Source organism: Anser brachyrhynchus, assembly GCF_964034855.1.
Source record: "Anser brachyrhynchus genome assembly, chromosome: 7".
Lineage (NCBI taxonomy): Eukaryota > Metazoa > Chordata > Aves > Anseriformes > Anatidae > Anser > Anser brachyrhynchus.
The window spans coordinates 20530268-20548708 of NC_137701.1; the positions used below are offsets into that span (position 1 = coordinate 20530268).

The 18441-nt window shown below is 41.6% G+C and overlaps 1 protein-coding gene across 3 annotated transcripts in view; it reads right to left on the reverse strand.

Annotated features, from left to right (window-relative positions):
- Positions 1-17493, reverse strand: part of METAP1D (methionyl aminopeptidase type 1D, mitochondrial) — a 47075-nt gene extending 29582 nt beyond the window's left edge. Inside the window, exon 1 of one of the 3 annotated variants that reach the window (XM_080601011.1) lies at positions 17362-17493. In XM_080601011.1, coding sequence (XP_080457137.1) covers positions 17362-17401 — 40 coding nt within the window. In that variant the 5' untranslated portion in view covers positions 17402-17493. Of the gene's footprint in view, positions 1-17142; positions 17303-17361 lie in introns of those variants that run through there. The other 2 variants (XM_080601010.1, XM_080601012.1) reach the window with 2 other exon arrangements.
- Positions 17494-18441: the final 948 nt, after the last annotated feature.

The following is an 18441-nucleotide window of genomic DNA, read 5'->3' on the forward strand; positions in this document are numbered from 1 at the left end:
TTATACTTAGGTTGTAATGTTCAGTGTGTATTTCATTATGCAGATGAGCAATGGATGTCGTATAACGTGATTTAAATGGGTCAACAGTATTTTCCTATTCACATTAATCATCCAGACAGCCACAAAAAAAAAAAAAAACAACAAAAAAAAACCACTAACCCAGGGAATCTCTCTCTCTGCCCCCGACCCTTCCCACCAGCCCACCACCACGAGCTGCAGCGGCGGGGCTGAGGGAGCTGGGCTGGGTGCTGGGCTCCCGCTGGGGCAGGCGCCAGGCCCTGGTGGGCGCAGCCAGGCCAGCTCCACGCCTCCCCATGCCAAGAATGATTCTCGTCTCGTGGAGCTCAGCAGGAGCCACGTGTTGACAAACTGTGCCGATCTGGATCGGCAAAATTTGCTCTTGGCACGGGGACAGGCGGCCGTGCTGCATGCCCAGGCGGCCTGCCCGCTGATGTGGCGCTGGCAGCGAGGCGCCTCCTGCCTAACGCACTTGTCAGGGAACTCCCGCTGAAGGCAGCGGAGACAGGATCAGGCCACTTGTTGCTAGTTGTTTATAGAGCACATCCAAAGCACAGTCTCTGTTCTCAAGCCACATAACCATCACCAAAGGCCTTTTTTATCATATATGGCACCTTGCATGTAGAGTGGCTATTTATAAATAACGTAGCACTTCCGCAGGAAGGCAAACCGTGCTCACGCATGCTAAAGGGAAAGCACACAAGTGCAAGAGGCCAGAGACAACATGTGTGGCGGGGCTGGCAGTGCTGGCCTAGGCTCACCCCGAGGGGCAGGCCCCACAGGATGACCCGTGGGCCACCCCAGCTGCCCAGGGCTGCCAGTGGCCCCTCACTGGGCCCCGCGCTTCAGCGCTTCTGTGCAAAGAGGCCAGCTGCAAGGCTGGGCAGGCGGCAAAGCTGGGCGGGCTGAGTGAGCGAGCCCCATAGAAGAATCAAAAAAGCAGCCTGAGCTGGGGAGAAGGTTTGGGTTGCATCCTGTGCTGCCTTGGTAGTTCCTCCAACGGACACAGACAAACCTCAAAAAGGACAGAAATTTGGATGTGCTGACACTGTGCTCTCAGCAGCCTGGGGGAGGTGTCCGTCCTGAGTCAGGATGGCAACTGCCTCCCCCAGAGACGCTGAGCTTTAATAAGCCTTCACGAATGTCAGACACAAAAAGGGGCTTTATTCTGTGGTACAGAAAGGGTAATAAGGTGTTTTGCATTTTCCACGCAGTGGTTTTGAAGCGCATTTTCTGGCTCCAGACACAACACCAGCCCTTCCCCACAGCACCGCCACATCCAGGAATCTCCCTCCTGAAGGCACCAGCCATCCTTTCCAGCACGGTGCCCCCTTTGCTCTTTGCACAAATGCTGGGATGTGCCAGCTTTTTTCTGTTAGGAGCAGGAGAAAATGGTTCAAGGAAGCATCTGGAAAAACTTCCCCTGGGTTTGCACAGAGCATGGGGCTGGGGGAGAGGGCTGCAGCGCCCTGAGCACACAGGCGGTGTGCCCCCTTGCCTACCCTGCTGAAGACCCCTGGGGCTTTGCAGCCACCACTCTCCTCACTTCACGACTTTGCCACCTTTCCTCTTCTAGTTCATGGACATAGATGAACAGGAGTAGGACCTGAGCTTCAGCTTTTAAAGTAAACTAATGGACATATGGCACAATGTGAAGTTTACAACTATTTGGATCTCACCAGACTATATTTACAATGCTTGTGTCCCTGGACAAATGTTTCACCAGTATCTAATAAACAGCTGGGTACAGCAGGCACCTTAACTGGGTAAGAGCTAAGGCATCTGTGGGCACCAGCTTGGTGGTTGATTTACAGTAAATTAAACAATAATCACCACAACAATGACTGCAGGTTCAGTTTTGTCCATGACCTTCCCTAGGTATCAGGAACTTGAAGGAATTCAGCATATTTCACTGGAGTGACAACCTACATGCAGGTCAGGATCTGACACACTTGTTTCCCCTGTGCCCATCTCATGTAATGCACATCAGGAGTTGAGCCAGATGACATGCAACATCTGTGAATTTACGATGTATGTCTTCAGGATGGGCTCCAGCCCTGCCCAGTCACTCTCCAATGAGCAAACTACACATTCAGATCCCAAAAACTGGGTGGTAAGGAAGGACCTCCGGGTTTTCTCACTACTCCATATCCTGTCATCAACACCAAAGCTACTATTACAAGAGATTTCGTGGAGGAACTACAAGCAGCACTTGTCTTGCTGAAACAAAGACAATATAACACAAACTACAGCACCTGGTTATTCCCTCAAGACTGGAACATGCAGTCCAGTTGCACTTTAGGAAATGCTTTCTCACCCCCAAAACCCTGACTTTGCTCCCTGTCACTTCTCCTGCTGCACATGTTGCAGGTGTAAGTTACCCAAACAAAACCGCTCTGTTCTATCAGGTGCTCTAAAGATGGATACAGAAATGCCCACGACCACTGCTTCCCACACAACCAGACTTTAAATAAAAAAATAAGCAAACAAATAATTAAGTTCTAAACTATCTTCATCAGTCTATTCACTCACTGTGTACATTTTATTGGGCTATTCCACCATCCGAATTTCTAAAACAGATCAAGTAAGCAATGGGTTTCTCAAGAGAGTAGGTCTCCAAAATCCTTTTCCTAAACTGAAAAGGATTTGCACGTCTTTTTTTTCTGCACAGATAGTGAATCTATAAGCAGCAGTAAATGTTTTGCTTTCCCTAAGATGAAGATAATCTAACTTGCCAGCTAAATATGACAGGCATTTCTTCAGAGCATGCTTAGCTACCTTGTCTGCAAAGCTGGGCAGCAATCCATGAAATTCTCCATGGGGACATCCCACTTAGCCAATTACTAATTCACATATTCAACTCAGAATGCTTAGATTTTCTTGCATGATTTGTCAAACATCCACTCTAGCTCTCTTGTTCTTGTTGCTACAGGTTTGTGATTTAAATATACAGCTTTACAACAGTATTGCCCACTGAAGATACAGACCAACGGGGGCAGCAACTTGAGCCCACAGCCGGATCTCCCAGTTGCTCTGACTGGACTTGCCTGCTTGCAGTTGAGGAAAAGTTTCAACTAGAGCCCAGTTCACTTTCGTATTTATTTATTCAGAACTTTGTTTAGATAGAAGGAGCTCTGGAAGCAGATCTGACAGAACAGACACAATTTGTGAAGATACTAATTGCATGAAAAGAACAATTTTGCAAAAGACTTCCCATTCAAATTGACACAAAAAAGGCATTTTTACCTTTAAGTAAAAAGGCAGAGGCATATATAACCTTAACATGACTGAAAGAGAAGGCTGTATAGCCATCTCCTTGTGAGCTGTCTCTCACACATGAGACATGGGCACATACTGCATTGCATGATGCTCACGGGAAAGACTGAAGAAATAAATAAAAACCAGGCTACCAGTAGAGCCATGCATGTGGCAAATAGTACATACTGGTGCTATCAAGGAAGACCAGTGATCCTGGCAGCCCCTGGTAAATCCAATGACAGTGCACACCCATCTTGAGAGTACTATACTAGAACCGCAGATCTGCATGTGGAAATTTTGGTATCTTAATTTCAATAGTGCCATTGCAGCTGAAACCACCATCTTTCTAATTTAAAATGAAGGCTAGTAAAGCTCTTCTTTAGACAATAACAATTAGCATGTTATTGCTTCATCCAGATGTGTTTCATGATGCACTATAAATTATTCTGACAATTATAAAACAGAGCTGGACAGAGAGAGTACAAAAGCTTCATCTGGAGAATGAGCACTGGTGTTCCCGCAGCTTTCTGCAGCAGTCCAGTCACAGAACCAGACACCTTCCATGTTCAACCTGTCTTTCGTCTTGGTCTTGACAGACTTTGGCCCAACACCTTTTTTTGGGTGAGGAAGTTGGGTGCTAAAATATACAAAGGATATGATAACAGAAGTAATGTGTATTGACAGAATCATACCTGAGATATGTACAGGAGAAGGTATCAATTCATTTTGACTCTAAAATCATGCCCAAATCAGCAAATTCAATAAATTATGTGCTAGAACCCCTGCTGTACACTTAAATCATGGACAACGCGAATTCCATTTTAAATTACCTGCATGGCCTATAGCAAAGTAACATGATCGTGAATTTTGATTTTATGATTCTGACCGCACCTTTATTAACATCAGGGGTCCTGAATCCTACTCAGTGAACAAAACAGCTACAGTGAAGTTGACTCTGACTTGTTTGCTACCACTGCAATGGTACAGTCAGCAGAAGCAGCATGCCCATGCCCCAGCTATGGCTGCTCACAGTGCAGTGTATCAGTAGCCCATCATCATCACCTGTTGCACCAGAGGTAACAGGAGAGAATGTGTGCCTTTACCTCAGCCACACCAGCAGATTACTTTCAGCTGGCTGAACTTCCAGTCACAACTTCCAAACAACCTGTTTGCAACCTCCGACAAGGAACATGGTCCCATAGCTGAGGATACTGCTGCAGCAAAAGCCACCCAAATTTGTCAAGCAGTTACCTTATTCTATACCTGATTCACATAACTGGAAAAAGAAAAATGATTTCAATTACTCAGTGAGGTTAACATGAAAGGCTATCAACATTTACTTTAGCCTGCTTCCCTCAGGTGATTACAGCAGGAGTCAGTATCACCAACTTAGATGCAGAAAGTTAGGTTGATTGAATTCCACCTTTATTGACTTGGATAGTCTCTTCAGGAAAGCTGAGATATGCCTTTATATATTTCACTGAAGAACCAAGACTGATTTTGTGCAACAGTTCTCACAAAAAGAGTTATTCGGATAAAAGAGACCGAAATAAACAAATGCAAGATTGTCTTTATCAAGCAGGTTTTAGAAACAGCTGCCATATACTCCTTCTGCACTTTTACAATTTTGGGTTGCTCTGCAGTTAAAATTTTGCCAGAAAACACGTAGTAAAGGAGAGTTCTCTGCAATGCTAAACTCTTAGATAATGTAACTACACCACCCAGAAAACAGCTGGGACAGAAACATACCAGCAAAATAATTCTGGCTGGTACAACTTGATCTTTTTGAGGAACTGATTTAAGATTTCCCAGAAGAGAAATCTTCTCATGACTTGAGCTTCTATTGAATTAGTAGGGTCTGCTAGAGCATTAACAAATCTTTAAATAATAAACCTAGACACGTCCCACTACTTGATATATTTCTTTTAGGTCTCTGTCTTGAGCCATAGGAAGTATGTCAGTAATAATCAGTACACAACAACCAGAAACAACTCTCAGAAATGAGACCTGCCTAGTCACCTCACAGGTGTTAATTCAGAAAGCACAGGACAATGAAATTAAGCCTTGTCACCACCCACCATTTCACCCATAATGCAAGAGCGTAATTCAATTCTCAGACCTGCACAAATCAATGCAGGCAACATCTCATCTTGGTGTCAAACTAGGATGGCTTTGCAAGACAACTGTCCACTTGGTTATTAGAGTAGAAGATCAACTCAACAAGTCTAGATGAGCTTACAAGCACATTCAAGAGCTATGAACTCAAGCAACATACAAGCAGACCTGGAGTGACTGCATCATGTATTAAATAAAGTACCTCATTTTTATGACTTGTGGAATGAGGTCAGGAGCTCACTGTAGGTTTTTTTTTTTCCCAACTCCAGTCAGAAGATCTGGGACCAAACAGCTGGATTTATGTGAGAAAAATAATTTGTCATTTTCTTGAAGTGTTATACCATGTGTGTTGACTTTCATAATTCTAAAAAATACATAATGCAGGACCTAAATTTAAGTTCATGTACATCTCAACATGAATCAGATAATCTGAGAGCATCTGATATGCCCTAGGTGTTAATGTATAAATATAGATCATGTTCATTACTGCAGTAGCCCTTTATGGTTCAAAATAAGCTTGATCTAAAATTGAAACGTCACTTTAAACATGTATTTTAAGTATAAATACATGAAAGTAAACATCCTTAAGATGTGAAAGTTGAAGACTTTACACAGCTGGTTAGAGTGGCTGGTTATTTATCTTCTAAACTAGAGAGACTACAATACGACCTTCAAAACCCCTCATGAAGGTTTTCTCAGGCTGCACTCTATAGCATAAGTCTGCCAAAAGACTTCTGAGGAGCACTGAAGAGTCCTTGATTACCATTTTCTAAGACTTTCTAAGACTTCCATGCAGCATAGCAGTTTATCGAACACTTGTTTTCCAACATTTTCCTCTTTGTTTAGAAATTAGGACATATAGGGAAAGACATCTACTGATTTGGAAAGGACAACAGCTCTAAAAGGAAAACTCCCCAGGGAATCAGTCATTTAACAAAACAAACAAATGAACTTTCCATACTTTGTTTCTATGTCATAAAACATTCCCAGATTGTTTTCCATTCAAATAATATGTTTTTAATATGCACTATGTTAAAGGAACTTAAAAACTAATTTCAAACTTCCTGTGTCCAGGAATCTCTGTAGTATCATATGTTATCATATGGATAAAGCCCTTTGCCAACGAACAGTTCAATTTGTAAAAACTACCTTAGATGTTTTCTCTCATACCCTTTCCATATTTCCTTTTCCTATGCCCCTATCCAAAGACTGAAAAGACTTTAAGTTAAAAAAAAAAAAAAGTTTATTATCAATGTGTTCTAGTTCTCTACACAGGGAGAGAAAAGTTACAGCTGTTCAGACAGAAGTGTAAGAAGGGACAAAAGGAGCATTTGGCAAAAGAGAAGAAGGAAGATCTACATGTTTGACAAACAAAACCCAAGACATACAGACACCGTAAGATATGACTGAATGAGAAGAAACCCTTACCATAAAATGACCTGACTTCAGAAGTTCTGACATGGTTGCTTTTAAAAAATCTTCTATAATCTTTGTATCACTACAGAACACAGAAGACCAATGGTGTGACTTGAACTGCTGAACACAAAGTATGAGTAACTTTTCTTAAATGGAAACTAGAGCTTGGCTTCATACAGTGCCTTTCATACTTAGTGCGTTACAAATTGCTTTAAATACTGGCAGGCAAACAGCCATTATGCACTCAAGAGCTCATACCTAATACTTAGCATTTTTACAGAGCTTTTCATCTTCGAAGTGCTTTACAAACAACTCATTAATCTCAACCAACACACCTGCAAAGTAGATAAATATCTGTACTGTGGGTGGAGAAAGAGACAGGAAGTTCACTGGCTTATCCAAGGTCATGCACCACCAGCCTCGAAGTCCCTAGCTCCTGGCTTCTAGTCCTACAAATAACTTCAACACAGTCTTGTGTTGAGACTGTAACTCTTCTTCAGCCATACAGCTGCAGGAGGACTTGCCTCACTAACAAGAGGATGCCAGCAAATGAGCCTGCCATTCCTGATGCTGGTAAGCTTCTCAGGGCTGCTTTCTCCCACCAGAACCATCAACTCAGGGACATATGAAGTCCAGACACCAAGGTGAGACTCAGGATGCAGACTCTGAAGCTGATTCACCACCAAACAGCAAGCTGGCAAAGCTTCTACTTCAGCAAAAGCCTCGGTATCTCCCTTACTTCTCAAACTGCCATACATTTTCTGTGGCAGGAGACTCGTATGATACAGACCAACAGAAAACTTAAGTTTGTGGCCTCCAGGTACAGCCACAATACAAGAAAACAACTTCAGCTTCCTGCCGCAGGCAATCTAATGATTCAAAACTTTGAATGAACTTTGTCTGGTAATGGCAGTAACTCTCTCCCTTGCTGATGACTGGAAAAAAATTCTTAATGGGGTTTTACCACATGATTATACTTCTACTTTTTGATGCATAAAAATATCCGATTTTTTTTCATGCTTTTTTTAAACCTCAGAAACACCAAGAATGTCAAACCTGGAACAGAAAAGAAGCCTGGGAGATGTAAACTGTAATACAATACATGTAATGTGCTACAGCAGACTTTCTATTCCCTTACCACAGGAACAGAATCACTGAATTTTTAGTAAAGGCATCTTTATTTCAGATACTTGTTAGTCACTAGATTTACATGAATAAATCTGAGAATCCTTATCTGTTCGTTTTTCACATTTATGATGCCAGAGCTTTACATGTTCTCCAGTCAGTGTAGTTTCTCCCACAGAAAACAGCTCATGCTCAGAAAAATAAATTTCAGACAAACTGCTACAACAACAGAAAAACAAGAAATTGTTGAAGGCCAATTTTTCCACATTTTTTCTTAGGATATCAGGAAAAAAAAAGTCTTTCTACAAGTAATGGTGTATATATAAAGTTAGGTAGGTAAATGTGAGTAGTAAAAGACAAATGAACAATGGCAGAAGTGTATGTAGACAGAATAATAACTAACATGTTCTGCCTGCATGTCCAATCAACCTGGTCATAAAAGCTAGAACAGGAACAACACAGCAGCTGTTAATCACTCTTCTCATATCTTAACTTTCTAAATTTTACAAAACAAAACAAAACAAAACAAAAAAAACACAAGGTCACACAATTCAAAACAATGAGGAAACAACTCTTGACCATTGAGCAGAAATTACGAGTTCCCCACATTTAGAAGAATTTTAAGATTTTTTTTTTTTTAATGACAGAAGTACAACTTCTCATGAACATAAAGGCATATATAGAAGAGCAAACTAAAAATAAAACATACAGGAAATTTAATTAAATTTAATTAGATTGACCAGTAACTCTCTCTGCACTCAAAAAACAAACAAACAAACAAAAAACCAAAAAAACATTTTCTAAATACAGAAATCCACCATGATAATATTCTGCTGCTAAAATTATATGCAATGTTTGTGTAATGCAGCTTTTCTCACAGAATGAAACAGATTAAAGGAGAGACATGTAAGAAAAAAAAATCAATATGCATTGTATTCACTAAACTCTGAAAACATGAAAATAACAATGTAGTAAAAAAAACAACACATCAGAGTAACACTAATGCTGCAACATTTTTTGTTATTTTGTTTAATAACTTGTCGCTTTATTTGTAAGCAGTAATCAAGAGAAGCAAAAATAATTTCTTTTGTTGCCTGTACTTTTAGCTGCTCCTGTTTTCACTCTATTTTAAAAAAAGAATCTTTTCTCCTAATCATCAACAAAGTAAAACCAGATTTTACTAGTGGTGAAGTACATTATCCATCAGCATAAGGTGATACTACATAAAAACAACAAAGAAAATAATAAGAGGAGTCAATGCTTGAACACAGCTTTCCTTCAATTCCCTTGGGAATCCTGGTACTACAGGTCTTCGATTCCCAAGCAGAGAGGATCATGTTCATCAGCTACAACAGCTCATCTGGGACTAAATCCAGGTCGACTACTTGATGAAATATAGGCGCCATCAGGTAGCAGGAGTGGTCACAGAGACTACAGAAATGTGTAAGTAAAAACTACAAAACGAAATTAAAACATTGCTGTAGCCATACAGCCCCCTTCTACCGGATGCAGTAACTCTAAGTCAGAGAACACACAAAGCACAGACCACTCCCTATTTATTTTCTCTTGCTTTCTCACCTATGTAGTATGAAAGTTAGACTAAGCACACAAGTATGTTTTAACAAACATTTCTGATTTTAATAGAAATACTTAGGAAAGGAACCCCTGTGACAAATGCACACAGCTTGAAAGACAAAGCAAAAATAAATAAATAAATAAATAAAAATAAATAAATAAAAATAAATAAATAAATAATTTTCACTGTATCCTACTCCTCCTCCCACTTCATTACTTCAAAATATTTTCAAATTAAAATTTAATGCTAATAAATATAGCAAGATCAACAGCACTGGGGTGTGGTGTTCAGAAGCACTGCAAGCCATCCAGCAGTGGCACCTCACCACCCCAAACTGTCACAGAGAGGAAGAGTGAGCGAATGTCTTGCCACGTGTGAGTTTCCAAGGGCTATGGGACTGTGCTTGTTCAGGAGTGGGAGAAAGAGAGAAGAATAAGAAAGAGGAAAAAATATACAATCCTAAATGGCAATTGAGGAGATCATTGTAATGAAGGATCCTACAGGCAGTTTTAGCACAGAGAAGGCCTTGTACAGACTGTGTACATGATCAGTCTCTATTTTAAAATTACAGTTTGTAATAGAGCTGCAAAATGAATGTTGTTAAAAATTCCTAAGCTTTCACTTAAATTTGCTCTTGGATCATGACTGTCAAAACCAGAGCATCATATCTCATATGTACAAATATAATGGAAAGGAAAAACAGCTTAGATTTCACAACATCGATCTCCACTGCAGCTTTAGCTGCAAATCCAAAACCAGAAGGAGCCTGTCTTCAATTTGACTTCAGCAGAAACCCAAACTTCAGAATAAGAAATGAAAATACCACAGCACTACGTTAGGGCAATTCACTGAAACAGACTTTTTTTTGGAGGGTAGCCTCAACCTTATCTTCTAATTATAGTTGTACATAAAAAACCACACAAGAAATAATTGGTGTTGTATCAGAACGGAATAGTTCAGTTTCCCCTGGAGAACTGTTAACCACCTGTAACACAGAATTTCAGATCTTTATAGCTACGTGGGATGTCATTTTTGTGTACATCTTCAATCCAGCTTCTGGTCTGCTTAGGGAAATTCAGCTTTATTACTTTATCAAAATCTGGAAAGCCACTTCATATACATCCACTTTTAAACTATGTGTTAACCTGGCAGCTTAGAAATAGCAGGCATTAGTGCAGGCTTCAGACTCCATTTAATTCTCCCGATGACACTCTTACACAAGACCCTCCGCAAATTACTCCCTTGGCACTACAGTTTCTCCATCCATCAACTGCTGTTAACAATTTCAGTCCCTTTTGTCTGCTGTAGATACCTGGGCTGGGAGCTCTCTGAGGCAAAACCTGTTACACTATATGCTCACGTGGCATCTCATCCTGTTACTTCAGTTAGAGAACTATCTGCTCTAAAATACAGTATCACTCACAATTTGAGATCCAGAATTTCTTCAGCAATGTTTCAGTCCTTCATCCTTTCTCTTCAAATGCTACATATTGCAGTAAACAAGCTCAGAGACCACCAGACACCTGTCATATACTATACCACTGTTCCTGATGTTTTAAGTAAAAGAACATGCAAGAACCAAAAAGCCATACTTCACTTGTAGTTTAACCCTGCAAAAAGGCTTGTCAGGGTGATCTACTGATGCAGACTTTAGAGGCCTGAATCTTTTTTCTTAAATTGAATCCCTAGAGCTTGTGAAGCAGTATCTGTTATATCACTGATACACTATATCCATACAGAGAAGGCTGAATCAGTCACTTATGTCTTTGCAGAGCAATGCTAAGGCTCACATGCTAACACCATTTCTGTTCTGAGGGTAGATTTCAGCCTGAAGAGACTGACCACTGTAGAAAGAGATGAAGCAAAAGAGTTCAGAACAAGTTTGTCTGTCCCAAGACAACTCTGAAATACAAACCACAGACACGACTTTGTTTCAGACTTTGCATTCTACTACATGGTATTATTTTAAGCCTTTGCTTGTATACCTGAAGCGAGGTAAGGAAATGGCATGCAAGGAAAGCAAAGTGGAAGTGGTGCATGCAAACAGCGAGTGCTCATCACTAATGGGTATCCTAATGTCTAACTCTGAAGACTGAGCACTGTAAAACTGACTGTGGAAAACACAGCTGAAAGCGAAGTTCCTGTAATGGGCCACATCAATTTCTTAGTAGAGGTCTTCCCAGAACATCTGGGCATTTTCCTTCAGGGTCAGTAGCCCACAAACACAGCTGGGCGCCAGCCCTCACAGTGAATCACTGCACCAGAGCACTGAGCTGCTGCAGGCTGTAAAAGTTTCAAAGCTCTGTGTTGGAAATAGAGAGAATGAAGCTCCCTTCCATCTAGGAAAATGTCCGGCTGAATGTTAAGAAGAGAGACTCTGCAAAATGGAAAACGATACATCTAACACGCGTTTCCCAAACAGTTCTATTTTGCCAGAAGGATTACAGCTGGGCTTACCACACAACTTCTGGTATCTAAAAATGTACCCGTCCAATATATTTACCACAGACTAAATACTGGCTGATACAAGATACTGTCTGGGACCCGGCCACCCAAGGCACAAGGTGCACAGAGCAGAAAAAGCATTCATAAAACTGCTGGAACTACGCACTCTTCAGGGACTTGTTATGAATTTTGTCTCCGTGTGGATATTAGCTATAGCTGCAGCGGTGACACTCCGGCACCAGGCCAATGTGTACCCTTCCACAGAGAAGATGACCACGTACTGGGCCAAGTGGCTTTATGAGGGGGCACAAATCAGCACAGCTGATTGTAGCAGAAAACACCAAGTTTCTGCTGCTGGGTGAGCCAGCTGCTGCATGGCGACGGCAGCCTTCCTCCCCCTCCCACCCATGTCTGCAGCCGTGGGCCAGCAGGCCTGGGGAACTGGCCAAGGCCACATGGCCTCCACCACAGCGGCCGGTCTGTGGAGAGGTGGACAAGGTGATCCAATCCTCAGCCACGGCTGGACATCTGCAAAGGACAGTCCTCCTTTTGAGTATCGTCTTGGCTGATGCCAACTGAGAAAACGAAGCTAACAGAGAAACCGCGCCCTAGCAATCCACCTCCAGTTAGAAGTGATATATCTTGTCAGAACAAAGGCTCTGTGTGCTGCCAACAACACATTACCTCTCAGCTGAAAGAAGAGAACAATTAAACACTTTATTGAAAGGGGAATATTTTTTCTCTCATGCCTCAAACCATGAAAGTATATGTCTCCCTGAGAGTTACTCATTGCTGCACTGTTGAAATGGGAATAATTCCTTGTCTGCCTGCTTATTTGCAAGACAGGGATGGAAATACCTCAGGATCATTTGAAAATGTTAAAAGTGTACTACGATCAAATGGTTTGAACTTCCACCGTGCATCATTTGCAGCTGATAATGCTAATGTTAAATCCTGGAGACATGAGTCTGTCTACAAATTAATGGAAAATGTGAATTAACATTTGCTTCCAGCTAATTGCCCAGCTCATGTATTGCACAGTGCAGCCAGGCATCATTTGATCTTGAAAACTCTCTGACAAAAGTTTTCAATCACTTTTTCTCATCTGCCAAAAAACCTTCAGACTTATAGGACATATTTCATTATCAGCCTGGAATACCAGGCAATGTTTAGTCAAGTCCCCCAAAGACTGATACCTGTATATTGTACAGTTAATTTTTTTTTTAAGTGAATTAGATAGCTTTAAAGTATTAGAAGTTACCATAAATGAGGACTAAATATTTGTAAATTTTTGTGCTGTACATTTCTAAGTTTAACAGTGATGAAGATAGGGGTGAAAAGATGTTTTTTGTATTTGAATATCAGCAGTGCTGAGTTTTTTTTATGATTCATTCTTAATATGAGAATAATCTCGTATATGCTAAAGTTTATGGGTACACTTATGAAAAGGTAAGCTGCTTTTTTTTTTTAATTTTACTGTTTCAAATCTCATTATCAAAAAGATGGAAACAGACTGATTCAGTAGCATATGACAATTCAAAAACCTGGCATTCATGTTTTGATTTGACAGAGAGGGAAAATAGTCCTCTCCCTTTGCAGGTGGTGGAAACTAAAGAGGTTTTGGATATGTATTACTCAGTGAAGTTACAGATTTGACCTTGACTGTGTTCCTAAAATCAAAAAGCCATGAAATGGGATATTTCCAGCAGGTACTTAATTAATCTATTTATTTAACCACCTCTCAGATGTTAACTCTATAGAATGTTTCTGTATGGTAGCATGTAGAGTTCACCATAAAATTATACTTTGAATGTTGACTGTCTGTTTTACCATATTAAATGGCAAAGCCATACCTGATCACACAGGAAAATGCTATGTGAAATTAAATATATATGCTTTATCTAGAGGATGTAAACTAATTGCTTCACAGTGCCTCAGTTACTTGTCTACATCTTTTCCTATTAGTCCACTCTCTGCAGGGTCTGAGCTAACATTTCTGATTTCTGTGATGCTTCAGAATAGTTTGATTATTTTCTTAAAATTACCTTATTGGAGAAGAGGTTGTTACTCCTTTGAAATACTCAATTTTGCCTAGAGTAGCTCTGAAGGATAGACAACACTCAACCACTCATCACTGACAAGACTCACAAACTGAACAGATCTATACAGCCCAAATAAAATGCATTGTAATACTGAAAATGATACTAATTAAAAAAGACCTCTAATGAGATTCAGCACTTCTAGGCAAACTTGGATTTGCATGGTTTTGAAGCCACAATGCAACAAAATCATACTCCAGCTACGCCCCTGTCTCCGTTTTTTTGGGGGGGAAGATTTAAAAGCATATATTTATGTATCTCCTCTTCATGTTACTAAGGGAGGTGAAAAGAATAAAATTCTCAGAAAAATTTTAAAAAGTAACATTATGAAATGGCTATGCATACAAAGAAGAATAATATCTCACAATAACTCTGGTGCTGGACATAAAAACAGCCCAAAGAAGAAATCTACTGCTTCTACACATGAGCAGGGGATGAAGGCTTATCGGCACCTGTTCAGGATGCTTGCACAATTTTCCAGTTCTGCAAGTATGCAGACTAGGTAAAGCACAGCAAACATACAGCCTGTGCACACAGACTACACATCTGAGAGATGTATCACACACCTTCAATCTACAATAACTTCACCTTAAAAGTCTGGCAATAACATGCAGCATAGATGGAACACTCATTCATTGGTAGATAGGGAAGCAAGATAAGAAATCAGTTCTATCAGTATTTAACACAGTAAGTGACTTGTTTTACAAGAGATGTCTTCTCATCAATTATTTTCCCATGGCTCCAAGTCCTGAAACTTCATTACAAGCAATTAGGAGCTTCTATTCTACAATAATTTACTTGCCTAAAATTAATAGATCAATAAAAGATTATTATGCCTTAAATCACAGAAATTGTATTTGGAGACATGCAGTTCTTTGACGTCTTCCACTTTATTTTACTACCAATGAACATCACAGATGCAATTATTGTAATACTTGAGACTATCGCAGTATGCAAGTAGACCATTTACAAGCCCATAAAACACCATATAATCACTATCATTTATAAGTACAAACTCTGACAGGTCAACATACCATTTGATGTGCCTGTATTCTGTCTTAGTTTTCTTTTACAAATGGTAAATGCAATTGGCGCTCCTCTGCCCCTCACACTCTTATCAAGTTGTGTACCTTCTCCTTAGGTTGACGTTATTGCAATTCTGACACTAGCAAGACAGAGGCTGTTCAAATAAATTGTCTGATATGCCTGATAAAAAATCACAAACTGTCTTTTTAACTTTCTGCAACCACAATCATTCAACTTTTCTTTTTCAAACATATTAAAGATTTTTTTTATGATACCTTAATTCCTTCTGATGTGTGGAGGAAGTATTTAAACAGTATACAAACTTCCAAGATCTCTGCTTTTCAAGTGTGCTAGAAACAGTTCCATAATTATGAAAATTTTCTTTTCATCATTTACAGAAATATAACATCAGAGGTATGAAGAGATATCACATAAGGGGCTATCAAAAAGTAATTTTCATTCTATTTAGGTAGAATAGATTCCCTTAGGTGAGCAGAAATCTAATTTAAATTACTTCTGTCTTTCAATATTTGCAAATTAAATTATACTGAACTGTCCAATTCAGGGAAAATTGGATTTAGCTTAATCAGTCTTGTCTGAACTATGACAGTTTTGCTTTTTCAACTTCTGGAAATATGCATCCACTAGGGGAACTGAATAAGTTCTGATGTCTGGAGGGAGGGATGAAAGCTTAACAAATTTAAATGGCTTGGGTCTATTAACTGGATGATAGACACAGCGTTTACAGGTGTGGATGCAGCTGGAAGCAGCTGTACTGGTCACACATGACCACAACAATATCCAGAACAAAGTCTGCAGATGAAGAACTGCTGAAGCAAGAAATCAAGAATAGTATGAATTTGTACAATAAATTTCAATTCATTTGAGATTCAAAACAAAACAACAACAAAAGACATTCTATGGTACTACATATTACAGATGTGATTCAGTTTCTAACTGGCACATGTGAAAGTGTAAAGGTTTTGACCAGTGTCAGAAATAAAACAAATAGGAGACTCTGAAGGCCAAATCCCGCAGCTCTTCCCAGTGTTCAGCTGAAGCTCAGATTCTAAGACTCCAGTCAAACTGAAATTTCCTTATGAATATGAGCTTTTATCAATGAAAAAATTGACGTGGCTCTTGTGCCCTGCAAAATTCAGAATTAACTGTGAAGAAAAGGCTGCTATATTCTCAAAAGTTTGAAAAGACTTGAACAGAACAAAAAATAGAAATACAGCAGAAGATCATTATCAACAACATGAGAAAACATTGAAATTTTATGTCAGCTGCATAGCATTGCAATATTGTGCTTTGGCTGAAAGATGAAGAATTTACAGTCTTAAAAAAAAAAAAAGACTCATACAAGTCTTTCATTGAGACCATTGTAAGGTGTTTCTTTCTATTCACACATTTAAGATTTTACAACAGAAGCCAAAAAGAAACACTCACTTAACCGTATGCCCCAAAGAACCTCCAGTCTTACTTAATCTGAGACAAGGAAACACTGAGGGGAAGGAATGAGAGGTAAATAATGTTAACACCAGTAAGAAAACACATTTATCAGTGAGGTACAGAACCGTGTACAATTGCTCTGTAGCGTTACCAAGGCAGTAAAACACGCGGGAGTGAATCGTTTCTGCTGGGCTGTGGTAGAAAAGGCACTTTCAGGAAGACCTCGCTGTGAGAGGACAGGAGCTGAAGAGCCTCTACGTGCACGCAAAAGTTACGTGACTCAGTGGGTAGGTACAGCAAACGTATTTAATTCAGTCAAGTTATTATTATTTTTATTTATTTTTTAACCGAAAACTAAGTTTCTGACAGGAATAGTGCGGTGACACGCTCCCGCGGCCGCAGAGCGGCCCGCCAGCAGCCCTCAGGGCCAGCTCCCGGCGCGGCGCGCACCGGGCCGAGCGCTCCTCACCCCGCCCCTTCGGACGGCGCCGAGCCCCACGCTACCGGGGCCGCCGGCCCGGCCCGGCCCGGCCGGGCTCTCCCCCCGCCACCCTGCCGGGGGGCGCAGCGCCGGCACCGCGCGGCCCCGAGCTGCGTACGCGGGGCTCCCACCGTCCGCGGGACGAGGCCCTTCACGCCCCGGGCGCTCAGGCTGGCGGACACGGCTCTCCGGTAGCTTCTCCCGCTGGCGTCAGCCACCAACCTCCCCGCCGGGCAGCGAGACAGCGGCGGCTGGGTGGCGCGCGCTGCCCCGTTTAACCGGCGGCGCCTGCTTCCCGCCCCTCTCCTTCCCTCCCCCCTTCCCTCCCCGCCCCGATGCGGCGCGCTCACCTCCGCCCCGCAGCACGTTGACAGCTCTGGGCGCCGCCATCTTGGCCGCATGGGGCAGGATCACGTGCACGCGGCAGGCGGGGCGCGGCGGGAGCCGTCCTGCCTCGCGCCGCGGCCGCTACGCGCGCGCTGCGTGAGGCGAGTGCCGCCCGCGGCCGTTAGGGCAGGGCAGTGCCGAGCCCCCGCCGCTTCCCCCCGGGGCGAGGCCCCCGCGCCCGTCAGCCCCGGCGGGGCGGCAGCGCCCCCGGCGCGGGGTCTGTGAAGCGCTCACGGCTGCTCGCCCCTGTGCCGTGTTTTGCGTGGTTAAGCTGAGGCTTAACGCCCCGCGGCCTCGTCAGCTTTCCAGCAGCGAGACAGCGCTTCCCCGGGGGGGCTGGCGGTCCCAGGAGGGCTGCAAGCGTGTCACTCACCAAGTGCTAAAGCTACCTCAACATTTTATTCGAGTTCTTTTTAAACTTATTTTCCCCCTGTACTTTTTTGTTCCGTTGTAGTAAAGTAGCTTTTGTGAAGAAAAGAATGAACTACACAGTCCAGAATGCTGAAGTTAGTTTTTGCTGTTACGTTTGCTGTAGAGGCATATGCAGAATATGAAAGAGAAAGCTTGAACCCTGAAACTCAAATATTTCTCAGTTTCAGTGGCACAACCAATTGTTTTGTATTTCAAAAGGATCAAAAAGAGCAAACTTTTCCATAGAGCTTGTCTTTGCAATATTTTTGGGTAGAAATGACAATTAACAAGAACAGACTGAAAGCCCAAGGCAGATAGGAATGGTGATGTTATCTACCCCCGTTATTTACTCTGGAAAAAGCTTGAAAAACGTATGAACTTGAAAGTTACACTATAAGAATTTTTGCCTTTAAGGAGCAAATACCAAGAGTTCTCTGATAACAAAAAAGGTGCTGCAGTCTTCTCAGTGGTCCTGTGTAGACACTAGCACAAGTGCATCATCTGATGAGCTGCCACAGCACAATAGGCGGCCTATCATATAGCTTATATCCAGACCGCATAGCATTTTAAAGATCAATACAATATCTTGCACTTTCTCCAAAAATGAAACAATTCACTTCATACAGCCACAT